This window comes from Erpetoichthys calabaricus, chromosome 11 (genome assembly GCF_900747795.2).
Source record: "Erpetoichthys calabaricus chromosome 11, fErpCal1.3, whole genome shotgun sequence".
Lineage (NCBI taxonomy): Eukaryota > Metazoa > Chordata > Cladistia > Polypteriformes > Polypteridae > Erpetoichthys > Erpetoichthys calabaricus.
Genome location: NC_041404.2, coordinates 149,551,772 through 149,574,366, shown reverse-complemented (window position 1 = coordinate 149,574,366; position 22,595 = coordinate 149,551,772). Strand labels below are relative to the sequence as shown.

At 38.7% G+C, this 22,595-nt stretch overlaps 1 protein-coding gene across 13 annotated transcripts in view; it reads right to left on the bottom strand.

Annotated features, from left to right (window-relative positions):
* Positions 1 to 13,352, bottom strand: part of rbfox1 (RNA binding fox-1 homolog 1) — a 2,603,746-nt gene extending 2,590,394 nt beyond the window's left edge. For 2 of the 13 annotated variants that reach the window (XM_051933405.1, XM_051933409.1), the window contains exon 1: positions 12,975 to 13,352. In XM_051933405.1, coding sequence (XP_051789365.1) covers positions 12,975 to 13,238 — 264 coding nt within the window. In that variant the 5' untranslated portion in view covers positions 13,239 to 13,352. The remainder of the gene's footprint in view (positions 1 to 12,974) is intronic. The other 11 variants (XM_051933407.1, XM_051933406.1, XM_051933432.1 and 8 more) reach the window with 11 other exon arrangements.
* Positions 13,353 to 22,595: the final 9,243 nt, after the last annotated feature.

Sequence of the window (22,595 nt, the reverse complement as noted above, 5' to 3'; positions counted from 1 at the left end):
TAATACATATCTAATATTAAAGTAAGCAGCAAAATAAAGAGGGCAGGTCAATTCCATTTAAAATCAGAGTACCATAATGAAATAAAAACTCACGATCACAAAAACATGAAAAGCAACAATAAAACATCCATCCATTTTTCAACCCGCTGAATCCGAACACAGGGTCACGGGGGTCTGCTGGAGCCAATCCCAGCCAACACAGGGCACAAGGCAGGAACCAATCCCGGGCAGGGTGCCAACCCACCGCAGGACACACACAAACACACCCACACACCAAGCACACACTAGGGCCAATTTAGAATCGCCAATCCACCTAACCTGCATGTCTTTGGACTGTGGGAAGAAACCGGAGCGCCCGGAGAAAACCCACGCAGACACGGGGAGAACATGCAAACTCCACGCAGGGAGGACCCGGGAAGCGAACCCAGGTCCCCAGGTCTCCCAACTGCGAGGCAGCAGCGCTACTCACTGCGCCACCGTGCCACCACAATAAAACATTTTTTGCCAAAATTAATGAAGTTGCATTTATTTAAAAAACGTATTATTTGGAAGCATATTACAGTTTGAATATACAAAACAATACACAAGACTTTGTAACATCTACACAGTACATCTCTCCATTAGCTTACTTTTTATCCTGCATGTTATACAGGATTTGTTCATCTTGCCAGCCAACGTGACTTTGCAGATTGCTTTCAGGTACAGTATATTCATATTTTTGATTGGATACTTTGATTTGTGTTTACTTAAAAAAGACAGATTTCTGTTAAATAATAAAAAGAGGCCTCTTCATTTTAAAATGTCCCAGAAGAGAACAGTGTGCTATGAGGATGCACTGTATTCCTATGCAGAAAAAAATACCATTAAACCCATTTTTTTTTTTAAAAAGTATGGAACTAGCATTTGGTACTGGAAGTAAACGTTGGCTATCCGCTCTACCTCTCCTTTCGACATGCGGTGCAGTAGACTAGGAAAAACTTATGTCAATGGGTTGAAGACTTCACGATCAAGACTACACAGGGGGATCCATTCAGTCCTTTTTAAAATCAGGAACACATTGATATTTCAGAAACCTGTTATCAACAATTCAGGATTATGTATGGTATTTATTATTGATATAAATAAATAAAGATTCTATCTAGAATATTAATGTGATTCTTTTCAAAGCAAAAAATGATTCAACTATGGCATCACTCTGAAGAACCACTTTGACACCTTTACTTTTAAGAGTGCACACTAGAGTTGTGCTGTATACTGGCACTAAAAAAATCTAAAATTTTAAACAGTACTGTAGCATGTCAGCTTCAACGTGATCAAGGCTTCATAGGGAAACTCCCCATTACTGCTTCGATACAATCAAGACTTCACTGGGTACCCCCTTTATTGCTATGATGTAATCAAGACTTCACTGGGTACCCCCTTTATTGCTATGATGCTATTGAGACTTCATCTGTTGCTTCAATGCACACTTTATGCTATCAAGAGAGAAGCAGCGAGTAGTGTGGTGCAATGCAATGGACAGGCTATAGTAAGGTGTGTGTGTGGGGGGGGGGGTGTTTGAAGATATCTGTTATTTGCTTCGGAAACATTTAGGCACCAGTACAGAGGACTGAAAGCTGGTATTGATACCAAAGTCAAAACTTTATTATTGACCCAACACTAGTGTGCTAGTAATATTCTAAACTGACTACACCACCCACAGTAGTAATTTATGGTGACTTATTGGTAGCTGGAGTGCTTCATGTATTAACTAATATACTTTGTATTTGTATTTTAAATAATTTTGTTTATACTTAATTTAAACTTTAAAAGACCAAAAAATAAACTATAGGTTTTGGTGGGTTTTTTCTTCAGTTGGCTAAATAATAAATACAGCAACTTAACTAATAATAAGCAACAGACAGATGTATTCAACTAAAAGAAATTTCTTATTCATTCAACATTTTGATTTTAGTTAAAAACTTGGAAATTACAGAATTAATTTTACAGACAGGAAATAAATCTGGTCTATTATGGTACCTTCCAAAAATCATCATGTGGTTGAGCCCAAGAAATTAGACATCATTTTACACCACAGTACCAATGCAGACCATGAACTGCACTGATAAAACTGTATAAACACCGTAAAACACTGCAGTTTAATTTACTTAGAGTGCAAATACACAAATATAAAAACTTGCTTTTGAGAGCAAACTTAATAAGGACACACTTAGTGCAGAGCACAAACAATAAAGCTAATTACGAAGATGTTAAATTAATTTGGTATGCTACATAACAACGCTTTACAATAATCAGTGTAAACCCGGGAGACCAAATGCTTGCATTCCTTAAAACCTTATCTTTAACCTGACATTTAACAAAATCTAAAGTTAATATGTTTAACAAAGATTTATTTTCTTTATTAGAAGAATATTATCAAGAGCAGAATGTTCTCCCACTTATTAGATCTAGCATACTAAATGGTATACTGAAAAGAAGACCATTCTTACGCATAATATTTCACACTATGATCAAGGTAAAATAATCCCTAATGGATTTGTAAAGTTTGTATTAAACTACTTTCCAGCTATAAAATAAATTTAAATGTAGTAAACATATAAACTAATGATACCTTTAATTCAAACCATACTGTATGAATATCCATCCATTAACTAATTCTCAGAACCCATGTTCTCAATCACAATCCAGCCAGGACCCAAAGCCTATCCCAGCAACAGCAGATGCAAAGTGGAGCCAACCATAAAAGTCATGTCGGGTCCATTGCAGTTCACATTCATGCACAGATTCAAACTCACTAAAAACAAAGGCAGTTTACAAACACTAATTAATTATGGACGAATTAATTAATTAATTAATTAATAAACAAATGAATGAATGTCTTTGAGACTTAAGATGCCCTGGTGCAAAACCAGGAACACAGGTAGAGCCTAGAGACACCACATACAGTAGATGGTGACAGGGTCAGGAATAAAGCTCGTGCCCTGGAGTTTTGAGATAGCAGCATAAATCATAACATCAACAAGACACTCATAATGTGAAGAGTTTTATGTAAAATGTGAATCTGCTAGACCGAAATTCACTGCAGAGTACAGATAAAAAAAGTTTATTTGGGCCTTTTTCTGAATTTAGCACTATATTTAAAAACACTAAATATACATGTTGGAATAAATAAACTTAATAAACTAATCTCTACTTAAACCATCTGCTGACAGGAGAATACAGGTTTATCCTTAAAGTTGGTTCTAAGAATTCAAGGCTATTTCAAAAGATTTCAGCTGTGCATTTTCTGGTAATATGGAGTTTCAAATAAGAAGCTAGTACTGTAGTTCTAAGAAATGATGTGCATGCAAATGTTATACCCTGAGGCAAAATGTAAACATGGATCCAAATTAGATACCCTTCAGCTTACTCCAGATTCAGGGAACTAAGTACATTTAAAATTACACAAAGACCAACCGTGACAATGCTCCAAGGCTCTCCTAATGTATAAATAGGATAAATGCTCCTGTTCCAAAAAAGGCAGGCACCTCCTCACCTAATGACTAAACACCAGTGGCACTTGCATCTCACCTCAATGAAGACTTTTTACAGACTGTTGCAGGACTATGTGAGTGGTAGACCACCTGGACCCACTGCTGTTTGCCTAACTGACAAAGACTGGATTGAAGGATACAATTATCTGTTTGCTCCACAAGGCTTATTCAAACCTGGACAAAGCTGGCAGCACAGTGAGAATTATGTTTTTTTTATTTCTCCAGTGCATTCAAAACCACCCAGCCATCTCTGTTAAGGAGTATACTCAGAGATATGCATGTGGATGAGCCTGTGGGGTCCTGGATAATGGACTATCAGTCGGCCAGACCGCAGTTTCTGAGACTCAAGAACTGTGTCTCTGATATGGATGTAACGACGGAGCACCACAGAGAACAGTCCTGTCTCCTTTGTTCTTCACACTGTACACCTCAGACTATAAATATACAGTAACACCAGGTCATGCCATTTGTAGAAATTCTCAGATGATTCTGCACTTATGGGGTGTAATGATATGAGGGATGACACAGAGGAGAGAAGTCAGGTGGAGTACTTTGTTTCTTAATGCAGAAAGAATTGTCTACAACTTAACATCAGCAAAACCAAGGAAATGGTTATTGATTTCATTGCACCAAAGAGCCTTTATGACTGGAAACTATTCAGCGAGTGGATGAAGAAGTGGTGCACTCCTACAAGTATTTGAGTGTCCATATCAATGGCAGGTTGGAACTGGTCTCAGAACACTGAGGAACTATATAAGAAAGGGCAGAGCGGGCTTCTTTTTTCTTAGAAGACTGTGTTCCTTTAATGTGAGTAGTGACATCCTTGACATATTCTACAACTCTGTAATGGCCAATGTGATTTTCCATACTGTGGTGCACTGGGCTTGTTAGATCACTTCAAGAGAGGCCTACCAAATTAACAAGCTAATTAAAAAGATAGGCTCAGTTATGTGATGCACTCTGGGCCCCCTGGAGGAGTAGCAAAGGAGACAATTAAAACAAAACTTACTGCAATTATGAACAAAGCTGCAAATCCTCTCTATGACACCCTAACGCTGAGGACGTTCAGGACGAATCATTCAGCAGAAGTGTGCTATGAAACACGACTGGAGCCCCAACAACAATACGTCTTCACAATTCCTCACTGGCACTAGGCCTGCCAAGTCAGAGGTTTTGTCTAAATTTTCTTTCTTTTTTGTCATTCTGGTGTTGGTTCAGACCTTTGTGTGTGTTACTTATGTACTTATTTATTTAAAACACTCCTGTAAAAAGCCATATTTCACTGTAGGGACAAATAAAGGGGTTCTATCTATCTATTCCAATAGTTATTATTTCTTATAACATTATGAATGTGCTATTCAAAAATACATATTGAGCCTTCCTTTATTCTGTAAGTCATGAATTTAGATAAAAATATGCTTACCTTTGAACAGTGGACTGTACTATTCAATGTAATTTGTGGTTACCAATCTAAGAGAAGGTGACTAACTGTCTAATATTTGTTGTTTCAGCAATTTCTAGTATCCTTAACCATTTATATATATATATATATATATATTTGCAGTTGGAGATCCACGAAGGGAGAAAAAAACAAATTACGTATCATAAAATAGTTTTATTCCTGAGCTTTCAACCCCTATCAAGGGTCTTCATCAGAGGATAATGCTTAGACTTACAAGAATCAAAGGCAATATATAGCAACACATTCAGTGGTCGGAGGTGACTAAGTCAGTATGATCAAGGGGGGGGGGGGGGTTGTATAGTTTAATTATTGTGTACACAATAATTAAACTATACAACCCCCCCCCCCTTGATCATACTGACTTAGTCACCTCCAGTCACCCCCCCCCCGAATGTGTTGCTATATATTGCCTTTGATTCTTGTAAGTCTACGCATTATCCTCTGATGAAGACCCCTGATAGGGGTTGAAAGCTCAGGAATAAAACTATTTTATGATACGTGATTCGTTTTTTTCTCCCTTCGTGGATCTCCAACTGCAAATATGCAAACCGTATCACAGACCTTCTCTTCCATATATATATATATATATATTTATAGCTTGTTAAACACACTGAGGGAGTCAGAATTTTGAATGGAGGTGGGCAGAGCACTGCACCAGCTAGCAGCTACACATGAGAAGGGTCAGGATTGAGATTTACTGCCATGCAGAGGTGGCATCACCAGATGTTGTTCATCAGCAGATCTGAGTAGTCGAGAAGAAGCAGAGGACCGCACAAGTGCCTCCATTTATGTAGGTGCTGACCCATTGACTACTTTGTAGACAAGCATCAAGGATTTGAACTTAATATGTGCCGCTACAGGTGGCCAATGTAGTGATTTGAAATGAGTAGTGAACACCAGACATGCCTCTGCATTTTGAATCATCTGCAGCAATTTGGTGAAACATGGTGGTACTCATACCAGCAGAGAACTTCAGTAGTCCAGATGTGACATCACCAAAGCCTGGACCAGGACTTGTGCTGCATACTTTGTCAGATAAGGTTGGATCTTGTGGATGCTGTATATAATGAACTGCAAGTCCAAGAGACATTTGCAAAATGTTAAGTGAAGGAGAGCTGGTCATCGATCACCTCCAGAAATCTACATTCAGACTTGTTGGGGGGCGGCACGGTGGCGCAGTGGGTAGCGCTGCTGCCTCGCAGTTGAAAGACCCGGGGACCTGGGTTCGCTTCCCGGGTCCTCCCTGCGTGGAGTTTGCATGTTCTCTCCGTGTCTGCGTGGGTTTCCTCCGGGCGCTCCGGTTTCCTCCCACAGTCCAAAGACATGCAGGTTAGGTGGATTGGCGATTCTAAATTGGCCCTAGTGTGTGCTTGGTGTGTGTGTGTGTCCTGCGATGGGTTGGCACCCTGCCCGGGATTGGTTCCTGCCTTGTGCCCTGTGTTGGCTGGGATTGGCTCCAGCAGACCCCCGTGACCCTGTGTTCGGATTCAGCGGGTTGGAAAATGGATGGATGGATGGACTTGTTGGGTGTTAGCGATAATAAGCCAAGCTAAACAGGAATGGGGTGTCCATTTGTGTAAAGTTTGCCCTTAACAAGTTTCCATCGGTGCCCCTGTGTGCTCAGTCTTGTGGATAGTGATGTTAGAATGGACTTTGGTTTCCAATGACCCTGAATTGAATAAATTGGCTTTAAGGAAATGGAAAGATTAATATTTATTGCCCAGTGCCTACGTATTTTTATGAAAAAAAAATAAAACGATAAAATGTTAAGTAGTTTTAACTAATTTTTGAATACATATTTAAGTACAAAAATATACAGTATAAAATGCATCTTTAAAAAAACATTATTTAACCAAAATAGTGACGTACTCTACACTTACAATATTCACACTTAGAAAACTGTGAAAACACATTAGTTTGTTGTATTATTAAAATGTTCATTTAAAGATAATTAATTAACTTTGCTTAATTTTGACTTAGAATGTACATCAGGCAGCCAGCTTATGGCACTAGCAATTGCTCACTTATGCCACATACTACAAATGAAGATGAATATTGCTTTTTTATTATTTAAAATGATTTGAACACTTTTCAGTGCACTGCTCAAATGTTCCTTAAAATACACTCATGAATAAAACAATAAAAGGAATCTATACCTTAATTATTCATATCATGTTATAACCTTTAAATGCAGGTCTGATGATATAACTATTGACTTACAGTCCACAGGCATATTACTGCTTTGTTTAACATCTCGACTATGAAGATGAAAAAACAGTTTGTGCCACTTCAGTAACAACAGTCTTTTACAGAAATTTTTAAATTTAAAATTTGAACTGTTTATAAGCTGAAAGTACTGCATATGCCACACTTTAAAAAACATTTAAGCACAGAGTGTTCAATCCAGCTCAGAAACCCTGAATGTATAAAATGTATCCTTTTTGCCAAACTATACACAAGGACTGTCTTCTTCTTGATTGCAGTGGTAAGGCAAGTTAGTTTTTACTCCAGTATATATAAAGTATATATAAAGTATCTATCTATCTATCTATCTATCTATGAATTCTTAATTGATTCATTTTTAAAAATTGGACATGTGTTTTTTTTATTTTTAACACCTCACATATTCATGTACATATGCTGCGTACAAAGTGGACTGAAGCTTTGTGTCCAAGTGGTGAAGTTAAATGGAAGGTGCAATTCCCAGCAATATTATAATCAGAGAAAAACATTTAACTTCCAGAACCATACCATGAAAATGATGACAGGAGCCATGTGCAGCACATCTATCACCACACCGGAGACTGTTACAGACATGCAACCCCTTTGAGATCGCCAAAATATAAAAATGCTTGTCCAAGCATGAAACTTCAAGGGCAATCAGAACCACCCCATGACTGAATGAATGACCAAGGCAACCAAAAGGAGACTCAAAAGATACAGGCTTCATTCACTAACAGCAGTGACCCTCATCTGTTGAAACACAAGCCTATAAAAACAGCAAAGTCTGCAACCATTTCTTCCTGGATATTCCAACCATCATTCCAGATATCCCAGGCATTGGAAAGAAAGGAGCACAATGTGACCCTGAGAAGAAATCATAGACCATGAAGTACTGTACATTCAGTCCAAGTACCCTGACAAATAGATGCACACTCATTGTATACAGATGGATCTGCTTCTGAAGTAACAGAAGATGGAGGAGGAGAAGTATACATTAGGTTTAATGGACACTAGATCTCATACCCACAGAAGCTCTGTGTACAGCAGCAACAGCCATCCATGATAGAGAACACTAAGATGAAATAACGCCATCAAGTGGTCATGATTAATGATGCTCTTTTCTGGGCTGAGTGCAATTAAGGAACCCCGCAACGAGAAACCGCATACACTCTAATCTACTATGTCAGAACTAGCCACAGAGGTGAATTTAACACTCTAGAGGATTTCTGCACAGTGTAGAATCTATGGAAATGAGACAGCTGAGAGGCTGGCAAAGGAAAGTGGTCAACTGGACCAGGACAATATTATGAGGAAAAGGTCATCATCAAGACCTTGACACAAAAGAAATTGCAACAGTAGCACCCACACTTGGACCAGAATGACAGTTACTACCATTTGAACAGAGCCAAACAGGTGATAGAAAACAGAAGAATGCATGTCCACATGCATAACAAACTGAAAGTTGGCCAGACAGACAGATGTCCTTGTGACACTGGCCCAAAAAACAGCGAACACATACTCTAAGGATGCCACCACCATGATGTCCTCAGATCAGCCAAGTGGGATGACCAGACAACTCTGAGGATAAAATTATTTGGTGGCCTGGAGGAGCAACAGACGACAGCTGCATTTGTGCGGGTAACTGGTATGGACATTTAGCGGTCGACAAAGAAGAAGACCTTCTAGTGCTTCAATTTGTGAAATACTGAAACATTGTACAATAAGGTTTTGATTTGTAAGGACAAAGACCACAGCTGAAAATTCAACCAGCTGTTTTACAGTTAAGGATTGAAGTTGGCTATCATTACACACAGCAAGAAATGCAGTTATAAATGTGTTCAAAGTAACCTAAATAGACTTGAAACAGTTATGTTTCCCAATTAAATACTGTTCACTTTAAAAAAAAATAGTACTCACATTACAGGCAGTCATCTCAAAAATGTAATCTTGAAATACATACTGTATGCTCCATTCCTGGAAGGCTGCAACAGCTGCTGTTTTGGCTACCAATTAAATATTTTCTGTTTCCTTTTAACTGACTTGCTTGTTAAGAATTAGATCCCTCAATCGTTCCCTTTTTCCTTTATTCCTTTATGGGAGAATCGACAAGAGTCAGAAACTACTGGAGACTTTACTTGATTGGAGGAGGTGATAAAGTTCTGCATATTAAGAGTCAGATAATGCAATGTATTAAATAAAGTGATGGTAATTAGAAATAAAGTCTAAAAGGCTGTTCAATCCATGGACTGAGACATTTGTGCACAACTCTGTGCAAATAATGAGCTGTTCTGCGTTCTCATCTGGACTCCATATCTGCCTTTTTTGAAGACACAGAAAGTTTTTTCCACAACACCTGCAGCCACAGTAGCACACCAGGACTGCAGTTGGAGACCCCTGCTTTAGGCATTGAGTGTTTAATCCAGCTCAGAATAATTAAATGTATAAATGTAATCCATTATTTCAAATTATACATCATCAACGGTTGTTTTCTTAGCAGGAAAGGAAAAGTGAGAGAATTGTATTCCAGCTACATTTAATCTTTTCATACAATGACATGACAGCAAAATTGCTTCAGATTGAACTAAGTCGTACTTTATGCCTCTGGCCTGGAATGTCATCAGCATTAATTCATTAAATTAAAAAAGTGGACATATGTGTTGTGAAAGGTTGTGCCCAAGTGGTTAAGATAGTGGAAAGGTGAAATTCAAAGCAGCGTTTGAATCTGAGGAATACACTTAAAACCTACTTATGCTTCAATTTGATAAATACTGAAAAACCGTACTACGAATGTTTGATTTGTAAATACAAAGAACGCAACCGGAAATGCAACTGACTGATTTTGGACAACACTACAACAAGAAAGATATGCACTTATAAATTTGTTCAAAGTAACCTAAACAGACTTAAACACTTAGCTTCCCAAATAAAGAACACCCACCTCAAAATTAAAATTTTGAAAAAGTAGTCTAATTTCACATTATAGTCAACCTTTTTAAGGATGTAGTCTTAGGATACACAATACCAAACGTACAATTACTTACTGTTTTCCAGCTGCAAGCTAAATGAACACTAAAATAAATATCTTCCCAAATGTTCCTTAAAGAGAAAATACAAAAAGTGGAATCCTTTGGGGATTGCGATCCATTAGGAGTCCCCTTAACTGAGCTATACTTCCACAGCTCAGTTAATATAAAAAAGTTTACTTTAGGGCAGCAAGGTGGCGCACTGGTAGAGCTGCTGCCTTGCTGTAAGAAGACCCGGGTTCGCTTCCTTGGGTCCTCCCTGCGTGGAGTTTGCATGTTCTCCCAATGTCTGCGTGGGTTTCCTCTGGGTGCTCCGGTTTCCTCCCAAAGTCCAAAGACATGCAGGTTAGGTGCATTGGCCATCCTAAATTGTCCCTAGTGTGTGCTTGGTGTGTGAGTGTGCCCTGCGATGGGCTGGCGCCCTGCCCGGGATTTGTTCCTGCCTTGCACCCTATGCTGGCTGAGATCGGCTCCAGCAGACCCCCATGACCCTGTGTTAGGATATAGCACATTGGAAAATGACTGACTGACTGACTTTACTTTAAATTCAAACCATTAATCATATTTATAGTATTAAATAATAACTCAGATATACACTGAAAAAATTGTTTTGATATTTAATGTGAATGTTATTTTTTGAGCACTGAACTCAAAAAATGTAAACCATATTTCTCCATTATGTAACATTTTTTCACAGAAACACATTTTTTAGCTGTCAATTATAGTTTTTTTATATCGTTTTAGCACTATATTCATTAAATATCAATATTTTATTTTAATTATAATTTTGTTTGAATTGAATATTTCTAATATTAAAATCTATCTTTAAAGCTTTGTAAATCTTCTTGAGAAAAATCATTAACAATGAGCACCTTTGGTTTTTATGTGCAGGGACCTGAAAGTTCTGTTTATCTGTCAGTAGTCAGGCCACACAAAATTCCCAGGTTTTTTTCTGTAAGTGGGACAGCAGAGCCAAGAATTTATATTAGAGATGGAAGAAATAGCCAGATAGAAAAAAACTATAGCTTGATGACATCCAGATAAAGTGCTGCTACAAGCCCTTCATATTAAGCTTGGTTTAATGAAGCAGTCTGTCAAAGCCCTACCAAAAGATGGAGGCTACTTGATGTGTTTCTGCCTTATGTTGATGGGTTTATCTGAGGCAAAATTGAAAGAGAATATTTTTTTTTTTTTGCCAGACCTGACATTAGAAAACTGATTTCTAATGTAGAATTTGATGGTGCCATGAACAACCTTGAACAAGTGGCTTGAGTATTATTCAAAGAAGTAAATTAAAAGTTTTTAGGTAACAATGAAGCTCCACATGATGAAGAAATTGTGAAAAATGTATTAGTTAAGTTTAAGGCGTTCATTTGTAACACGAGTCTTATAAGTTCACTTTTTGGATTCACACTAAGTGAAGAGCAGGCTGAAAGATTCCATGAGAATATCAACGACATGGAAAGAAGGTTCCAGAGATATTGGGTTGTCAGTATGATGGCGGATAACTGCTGGATGATTCAAAGGGATGCAGCAGAAAAAGTGGACAAACATAAAAAACTGGAGAGGTTATATGTAAGTCAATATATTGTTGTCTTAACCTATATGTTTAAAATCATTAGATTCGCTAAATATGTTCAGGTACAGACTGACTTAGAACAATATTTTATGCATAAATAAAGTTTGTGATTTGTTAAATTTGAATTACATTTTCTACTCAACTTTGTACTTAAATGCGATTTGATGGAAACATTTTAATTACATGTTTTATTATGTTCATAACCGCAAATAAAAATAACAAAACATTTTTTTTTAGTTTAATTTTGCAGACTTGTGTTACTTATTATTTTAAAGCTGAAAACTAAATTTACACAAAGTAAATATATTGTCAATGATTCCATGAAGATAAACACTGGCTTCACAAAGTGGTACCTTGTAGGGGATTACAATCCATTAGAGGTCCCTTTCAATTGGGCTGTACTCCCACTGACAAAACAAAAACTACTTTATAATTTAACCATTAATTGTATTAAATAGTGTAATGTATTAGTAGTAATTTAACAATGAGACTCAAAAGTTCTAATACTTTTTCACCAGATAAAGGTGCCAGCAAGAGTTCACCTACTTATGTGTATTCCCAAAAAAAGTTATCTCGATTCCAATACTATTGGAAGGAACAATCGCCCACCTTAAGTGCTGAACGTTAGTGTTTTAAACCCTTGCACTATTAATGCATTATTTCTCAGCCATCACACCTTCACAAACAGTATACACAGATGCTTTCAACAAGGCGTGATGTTTTAAGTTCAGCCCTTACTACGAGTTTTGTCTTCTTCTTCTGCATATAGTTTAATGCCAAAATGGAACAGATTAACTCAAATACTGCCGGATTAGGAAAACCAAAAGGTACACAACTGCTTCAAATGCAAATGCAGCATAATTCAAACATTCTCACCGGTTTGCTGCCGGTTATCTTATATGGAGCACTAAACCGTAGCAGCACCTTTCGGCAACACAGGAATGCATGACACCGGCAACTCAAAACGAACTAATACAAAAAATCACGGGGGGGGGGCGCAGCCAACAATGCAAACTCCTGAAATTGACAGATATGTTCCAGCAGGTCGTCTTCTCCTACCAAAAAAAGTAGAGACATTGTCCCTAGGGTGACTCGCGCACAAGTACCTCGGTGAACACAATCGCTTAAAAAAACAGGAGACCGTGAAGCTTCACCTTAACATCAGTCGCAGCTGAAATGTCGGCTACAGCTTTCTTGTCGCCAGTTGCCGCCGATGCTGACGCCGTTTGAACCTGCAGTTTCGCGCAGCTGCCATTCCTGCTGCCACACAGGCGTTCCATCTCCAAAAGGCTCGTGTCTCCCTCGCCGGTTCCCAGTTTTACTCTCTTGGCTTCAGGCTGCCCGTCTTCTGTGTCATCCTTCCGCGACTTAACATCCCTGTTTTTAACATCCTCCGCGCTACTGGAAGGAGTTGCCATCGTGATTTTGATGAGTGTTCCTCTTATTTCCTTTTTTTATTTCAAATCCAGTTTAACTCCCCGAGCCCTTCCTGCCACTCGTAAGGTGACACAGGCTATTACGCTTATGCACAGATTGTCACACTGTGCCGCGTGTGCGTGTCTATGTGTGTTTCTCCGGCTTGACTCGCAGAGCCCAAACTGATGAAATCCCTCCCAGTTCTGTAGCTGCGTCAGCGATATTGAACACATTCTCAAATGTCTATATATACCTGCGCATCGATCTACAATACTATATTAACTAAACAACTCCTGGATCGCTGTCGCCTGAATAGAGCCGAGTGACCGTCATTTCTGTACTTTCATAAAATAAACTCTAGGCTTTCGGAATACAACAAAAAGCTGTAAAAAAAAAAAAACTGTTAAAAAACAGTAAAGCTTTGAAAATGTGCTTTAGTGCCTCCCGCAGCTCCTAAGAGCATATTAGCTACCTTATATGAGGAGCTGCTGTAGCTGTGATTTGAACAAATACAAGTAGCAAAATAGGTTAATTTTCATGTTGGAAATCAAAGGGATTCTGAAAGATAAAGCAACACAATAACATTTAGTAAAAGTGTTTTGGGTCTGGCAGGCACAGATTGTTTTTCCTTTAAGTGTCTGTAATTCCTACATCCACATTTTGAGGGGTATATTTGTCCAATGGCATTCAAATTCAAAATAAGAAATTGTCCACCTTTCTGTCCAATAACCATCATCTCTTCCTTCTTGTGTTTTGTAATATTTACATACAGTGTGATCAGAATGTATTCAGACCACTTCACTTTCTCACATTTTGTTATGTTGCAACTTAATGCCAAAATCTTTTAAATTCATCTTTTCCTTACATCGAGCAACACTGAATACTCCAGAACAACAAAGCAAAAACAGAATTTTAGGAATCAAAACTGTCAAGCGAGCGACGAGAATCACAGTGATAACTTTAAATACAGTGCTACACCATTGCTGGACGTGTGTGTCTAGTATTTACGACTCTTATACTCTTTTCTCCTCACATCTGTGCTTCAAAGAATTTGTGCAGTATATGAGTCACATTAAACAAGAAATACCAAACCTAAAAGACCATTTTCTTGTCCAGAGAAAAGTTATGAATGCATTTTCACTCAGAGTCAAATGTTGTCCAAGCTAAAGATGACAATGCTAAGAAAATACATTTAAAGAACGTCTATGGCATTCTTTATAACTGGCACACTGTCAAATCTCAGCACTGCACACAGACACTAGCATGTGAAAGCTCTCCAGGCCATTCTTACCACTACTGCTATCATTTAGTTACTCTTTCCAGCTTGACAAAGAGCCACAGGAATCTATCAGTCTTAATGGCAAGAAATACAGTAAAGTCAATCAATCTATTATAGATAGATAGATAGATAGATAGATAGATAGATAGATAGATAGATAGATAGATAGATAGATAGATAGATAGATAGATAGATAGATAGATAGATAGATAGATACTTTATTAATCCCAAGGGGAAATTCACATTATTATTATATAGTGTCCTCTCTATGTATTTATTTTAACCTAAGAAAATTGTGTTTTGTCTGCCACTGCACTCTTTTAATTTGGAAAAATTGTTTGATTTTGGTCATGAATAAAAATATTTCCAGCATTTTTTAAACGTTTTTGAAATTCTTAATGGGCAAAAACTTCAGTTTACTGGAGAGAAAAAAGACAGGGCACTTAGCAATACTCCATCAGTCTGCAGACTTGCGCACAAAACAGACTTTTATACTTTGTATTTCTGAAGAAGTGAATGCCAATGCATGTTTGCTAGAACAGGGAATTTGCAGCGTGAATGTGTAGCTGACATTATCTGCAGAAATTGTGTGATGCAATCCTGTCAAAATCGACCAGAATCTCACAGGAATGTTTCCAAAATCTTGTGGAATCCATACCATGAAGAACTGAGGGCGCTTTGAGAGCAAAAGGAGGCTCTACCCAGTATTAGGAGAGTGGTTCTAAAAATTTGTTTAGTGAGTGCATGTCTCTATAAAACTGGTTTGTACCCTGCATGTACCCATAATTATATTGAGATGTTTGTTTTACATGCAAAGCGAAGACTGAATTTGATCTAATCTTTCTATGTGATGCTGTTCAGGATAGGCTCTATTCCTGGTCATTTTTTGGATTGCCTATGTATTTACATAGTAGTGGTCTTGTTCGAAATTAAGTTTTAAGCTTTACTGAACTTTAAAATCATAACAGGCAAGCTCAACTTAGTCTAGTAGGTCATGAGAATTCATTTTTATTTTGATAATCCACTACCTAGTGCTATTGTTATTATTTTGCTTTAAACATCTGTTATTAAACATTTTAGAATTGGCCTAAGATTCAGTGAATTGATATACAGACACCAAGTCAGGTGAGACTGGGGAGCATGCACTGGTACAGCGTGCTGCCACACCCACCGCACAACAAACTGCACAGGATCCTAGTTGGCAACCCCCCAGGCAGACACGTGGTCAAGTCCAACCCTCCAGAAATGACCATCTATCTACCAGAGTCAGGTGTTACGTGGGCGTCCACTTGTCCTGGTCCTGTCACTTCGGTCCTCAACAATGAGGATCCTGCAAGCTGGATCACCCTTGGGGAATCGTGCCACATGGCCATAGTGCTCTAACTGACGGTCCCTCACAATGGAGGTAATGTGCCTCATTCAGGACTCCGTGAACAACACAAAGTCAAACCAGCGGTACCCAAGGATTGCAACCATATACCAAAACAGGAAACACCAGGACTCTAAAGACTTGGACCTTCGTCATTTGGCATAGACATCAGGAGCACCACGCACCCTTTTCCAGCGACCTCATGACCCCAATGCTCTCTCAATCCTTCTGCTGACTTCATAGGAAGAGTTACCAGAGACATGAATGTCACTGTTGAGGTAAGTAAACCTTTCAACCAGGTTCACAATTTCTCTGCAGACAGACACACTGCTGATGGCTGTGCCTAAGAGGTCATTAAAGGCCTGGATCTTGGTTTTTACCCAGGGCACTCGCAAGCTCAGACACTTAGACTCTTCACTCAGTCTCTCAACAGCACTGATCAGAACCTCCATTGACTCCGTGAAGATCACAGCATCATCAGCAAAGTCAAGATCAGTGAATCTTTCTTCGCCCACAGATGCCCCACAGCCAATGGACCCATGACCTTGTTCAACACCCAATCCATGCAAGCACTGAACAGAGTAGAAGCAAGAACACAACCCTGACGAACCCCAGAATCAACTGGGAAAAACACACAGGTTCTGTCTCCATTCTGCTCAGCACTCACAGTACCAGTGTACAGGCTGGCCATGATATCCAGAAACCATGAGGAGATCCCAGAAAGTCAATCAATCGAGTCGAAAGCTTTACGAAAATCAACAAAGGCTACAAAGAAACTCTGCTGATATTCTGTTTGCGCTTAATGAAAACCCTCAGTGCCAGGATGTGGTCGATAGTAGACTTCTTAGGCATAAAACCAGACTGCTCCAGTCGCTGGCAGGAGAGTAAGTCATCACAGATCCTATTGAGGAAGACCCTAGCAAGGACCTTACCTGGCACCAAGGGCAGTGTTATCCCCCTGTAGTCGCAATCCAGGCGATCACCCTTCTCTTTCCAGATAGGGACGACAAGTCCCGTTTTCCAGTCAGTTGGGATTATGCCAGTCTCCCAAATGAATGTTGTTTGCAATTCCAGGAGGACAGCCTTACCACCAGCCTGGAGAAGTTCACCCCAGATACCACAGACCCCTGCAGCCTTTCCTACCCGCAGCTGGTTCACCACCTGTGCAATCTCAGTGAGACTGGGTGGTTCACAGTTAATTTGAGGATCAGCCTCAAGAACCGTGGACTATGAGATATCCAACGTCCTACCAGAAGGATCATCTTTAAATAACTGCTCAAAGTAGCCAGCCCAGAGGTTGACAAATGCAGCGTCATCCGTAAGGACCGTTCTATCAGAAGCCCTGACTGGGACTCTCCAAGGAACTGATTCTGATGTGCGTAATATACAGAGACCAATGTCTAAAAAAAGTAATACATTAAGGATGCAACTTTTACTTCAATTATTTGTATTTTTGTGTTTTTCTCCAAATTATGAATGAAGGACAAACATCTCCATATACAACCAGACAGCAATACAGAATTCTGTGTCTTCTCCTTGGTGAATTTTTTTTTCCTCCCTCACAGACTGATGTGGAATGTGATGAATATAAGGAATTATAATCACCATTGGTTATGGAAGTTTTAAAAATAATTAGAAAATTAATGCAGACCTGTTAATTCAGATCACACTGACACATTTTTTGTACCTTCATATAATAAGTAGTGCTCTATTCTAACAGATCTTTCATCTGTGGGCTCTTTCATTTTCTTGCTGGCACTGTTGGACACCTTTACAATGCAGTGCTGATGTAAAAATCTCAGAGGTGACATAAAAAGGACTGCAAAACTCACTTATGAAGGATTTTAAAGGCTGCTTATTCATATATATATATATATATATATATATATATATATATATATATATATATATATATATATATATATATATATAGAATTGCATAATGACTAAGAGAAGATTTTTAAATTTATCCATTAATCCATAATGTTTTCAGGTTCATCATAATTCTGTCACCAAATTTTTAATGTTTATAATTATTAGTAAAAAATGTCTTGTATGTAGATTCTTCTTACACTTTTCCATACTTTATATTTAAAAGATTTTAAATTTATGGTAGAGACATTTCATATTCATTCGTTCTCAATATACACTTCCAGATTCTTAGTTCACTTGCCCCAGCAGTCTACAAGCTTTTGAATTATTAGAAAAAAATGTCTTATATATGGATTCAGTGACACTTTTCTGCACTTTATATTTCAAAGTTTGTTTAATTTATGTTTCATATTCATTATTTCTCAATATACTGTAAGCTTGCCCCAGCAGTCTATAAGCTTTTTAATTCTTCTAGAAGCTTTGGTTGGTTGAGTGCAAAGCAAGTTACGCACCGCTCTGTGAAACTCAACCACCAAGAACTGCCTAATCCTTGAATGATGCCTAGCTAAAGTGGAATTTCATCTGTCATTACACTTCTGTTGCCCCAGCATTATCCCTCTTCCTATCAATGGTTGATGTTCACGACTGTCCTGAACACTCAGTCACGCTTGTACTATCAGTTTTGAAAATCTCTATGCACTCATACACACTTCACCAAGCTAATTTGTTGTCTCTATAATAAATGCTTAAATGTGTTTGACTTTCATGTATGCCTCGGCAAAGTGATGCATTGTTCTCGTAATGAACACTTAAATGTGAATGATTTCCATATACACTTTGTTAAGACAATATGTTTTCCTCATAATGAACACTTAAATGTGCAGAATTCTAATATACTCTTGTTCAAGACAATATGTTGTCATCATAATGAACACTTAAATATGTGTGATTTTCATATACAGTACTCTTAGATGAGGTGATGCATTGTCCACACAATGAACACATAAATGTGATCTTAAGTTTCTTTAAAGTCTGATTATCAATCCACAAGACGCTAAAGATTACAATATCATAAAGGCTCAGCAAGCTAACTCATAAAATGATTTAGAACCAAAAAGTGCAGAAACATTTTGGATGATCTTTGTATATATGCACTAAATATTTACCCAGAGCTCAAAATAAAAAAAAGGTCCAAATTAGTTCAAGCCACCCTCATTCTAGGCCTTCGTAAGAAATGTAATGATTTACTTCATTAGGCAGAAGTACATAATAAAAAAGAAAAGTTGTGTCAAATTAAGAAATATTAACATGTGTGCTTCGATTTACATATTTAAAGTCTAAATATTTTCAATTGTAATAGAAACATGTCATTTTTCACCCTCTGATAGAGGTCCATAGAGGACTAGATTCTTAATAAAGGGTCACAAATCAAACAATAAAATCATATTCATATTATCACTGACCTTGAAATAGTCTACAATGATACTCTACATGCGTATGTTTGACATTTATTATATACTAGCCGTCCCATGTGGCTCCACCTGCGTAGTAGTGAAACAGGATAAACTTTAAAAATCAATAAACAAACAGCTATCGCTAGCTAAGCGGAGGCAAATTACATTCTAAAACCTGCCCAGCTCCCTACTCCTGACGTCACGCTTCCCCTTCCCCTTGACCTGCAGCCTCTGTGTCGAATTAGCCGAAGGTATCACGTCCTAGTGAGTTGAACGACTTCCGGCCTGTCGCTCTGACGTCACATGTGATGAAGACCATGGAGCGGCTGCTGCTTCACCACCTGAGGCCACAGGTAAGCCACGCCCTCAACCCTCTGCAGTTCGCATACCAGGAGAAGGTGGGAGGATGCCATCATCTATATGCTACACCGATCACTCTCCCACTTGGACAGAGGCAGTGGTGCTGTAAGAATTATGTTTCTGGACTTCTCTAGCGCCTTCAACACCATCCAACCTCTGCTCCTTAGGGACAAGCTGACAGAGATGGGAGTAGATTCATACCTGGTGGCATGGATCGTGAACTATCTTACAAACAGACCTCAGTATGTGCGTCTCAGGAACTGCAGGTCTGACCTTGTGGTCAGCAATACAGGAGCACCGCAGGGGACTGTACTTTCTCCGGTCCTGTTCAGCTTATATACATCAGACTTCCAGTACAACTCGGAGTCCTGCCATGTGCAAAAGTTCACTGACGACACTGCTATCGTGGGCTGCATCAGGAGTGGGCAGGAGGAGGAGTATAGGAACCTCATCAAGGATTTTGTTAAATGGTGCGACTCAAACCACCTACACTTGAACACCAGCAAAACCAAGGAGCTGGTGGTGGATTTTAGGAGGCCTAGACCCCTACTGGACCACGTGATCATCGGAGGTGACTGTGTGCAGAGGGTACAGACCTATAAATACCCGGGAGTGCAGCTGGATGATAAATTGGACTGGACTGCCAATGCTACCGTAATTCTCTGTTCAAGAGAGAAACAGAGCCGATTATACTTCCTTAGAAGACTGGCGTCCTTCAACATCTGCAATAAGATGCTGCAGATGTTCTATCAGACGGTTGTGGCGAGTGCCCTCTTCTACGCCATGGTGTGCTGGGGAGGCAGCATTAAGAAGAAGGACGCCTCATGCCTGGATAAACTGGTGAGGAAAGCAGGCTTTATTGTAGGCATGGAGCTGGACAGTTTGACATCCGTGGGAGATCAACGGGCGCTCAAAAGGCTCCTATCAATCATGGAGAATCCACTGCATCCACTAAACAGGATCATCTCCAGACAGAGGAGCAGCTTCAGCGACAGACTGCTGTCAATGTCCTGCTCCACTGACAGACTGAGGAGATCGTTCCTCCCCCACACTATGCGACTCTTCAATTCCACCCGGGGGGGTAAACGTTAACATTATTCAAAGTTATTGTCTGTTTTTACCTGCATTTTTATCACTCTTTAATTTAATATTGTTTTTTTATCAGTATGCTGCTGCTGGAGTATGTGAATTTCCCCTTGGGATTAATAAAGTATCTATCTATCTATCTATCTATATCTATATATATATATTATACATATTATTTTTAACCTTGTAGGAGTGGCTCAATGAATCAAATATCAGAATATGATCGTATTCATGATCAGAAACCTCAAAATGGCATAAAATGATACTCCACATGTCTATATTACCAATCCCCATTTTTTCCAAGTTTTGTGAAAAAGAGTAACTTTGATCCTTCATAACCCATTAGGGGTCGGTTGATGTGACATGTACAACTTCAAATCCTTCTGAATATTTTAGCTGAAGATGCCTATTGATTTACTCTTGTAATTTCCTGCTCAAAAAATGGTCCGGAAATGGCCTAATAATTATGGATGTTTTCTTGGTATCCCCAAAAAGCTTGACTTCTTGAATAACTAGACATCAATACAAGTCGAATGGTATACCATATGTGGGGGGTTTCTCATACCAGTAAATCAGGAGACACCAAGCAATATAAAACTGAAATGATTTCAAAGTGTTCATAAACAATTCTTCTGAACAAAATACATACATAACTCTGAACCTGCATTTTTCTAACTTGGTCCTTTTTAAACCAAGTAATGGACATACAGATACTAAAATTCTGCCACTTTTACTTACACAAACCTGACATCTTTGCCCAGTTCAATAGCATACATTAAAGGAAAGCAACACATGTTGAAACTAGTATTGTGGCAGTAAATTAATGTTTATTTTTTACTAACTTCTACAATTTTGTTACTTTCATATAGGTTGTCCTCAATGAAAAATATTAAAAGCTTACTGAAATTGTTTATTTTCTTATCCAGGTGTCCTCAGCCTTTTCCATTATAGGTGTCAATTCACAAGCATTAGAAATCCGAAATGCCAGTGGACCATAGCGTATAGTTTATTTTCAATTTGCGCACCCATAGCTGTACTGTTAATTGCAAATTAAACTTGTTTTAATTATTATTAATATATTAACTAGTGCACACACAAAACATATTCTTATTTACCGTTAACATGTACTGAACAGTAAATTGGGCTTACAGTTTCAGTGTGATCCCTGTCCGTCTTTCAGGGCATAGTTGTTCTATGCTCTTTCCCTAGGACGTCAATTTCAGCTGCACACACTTCTGAATGATCTCTTATAAGTCGACCGTGACATGGACATAACATTGTCTTTAGGTTTGAAAAAAATCTGTTCACACATACAAGGGAATCCAAATGCAGAGATTCATGCAAAGACCACCTTTTTCAAACATTGAGAATCTGGCAAACTCTAGCAACAGGCCATAATGGATGCTAAGTTCAAACATTTTCAGCGTTTACAAGTGTTCTGCTGAGCTCTGTGTATTTACATGTCCACAGGTGAAGATATTTTGAGCTCGATCAGTTGGATTTCAAACTCCTCGATCCCCGTCCACTCACAGGTATTGTCCAGATCGATTAAAATGAAGACATTGCGTGCTTTTACACAAAATCTTGTGAATTCCGTTTCAAGTTCTTGAACGTATTGAGCGATGTAATGCATGTTGACAAGCTGATATGACGATTTTACCCTCAAGTGATTAAAATAACAAAAGCTTTCAGTTTGAGAATCGCTTTAACTTTCAGCAGAAAAGCCTTTCATGCGTCGAACAAAGCTAACAGTGTTGTGATGTCCTGTAATGTCCGTTAAAGCCATCGCTTATCTTATCCTCTAGCACCGTGCAGTTCACACACCTCTCTTACACAAACGCGCGGAATACACCAAAACTTCCCCGCCACTGAGCCATCCCACAAAGCAATGGAGTAGCAAGCCCTTGTACACGATGTCCCTCTCCTCGAGTCGCGATCC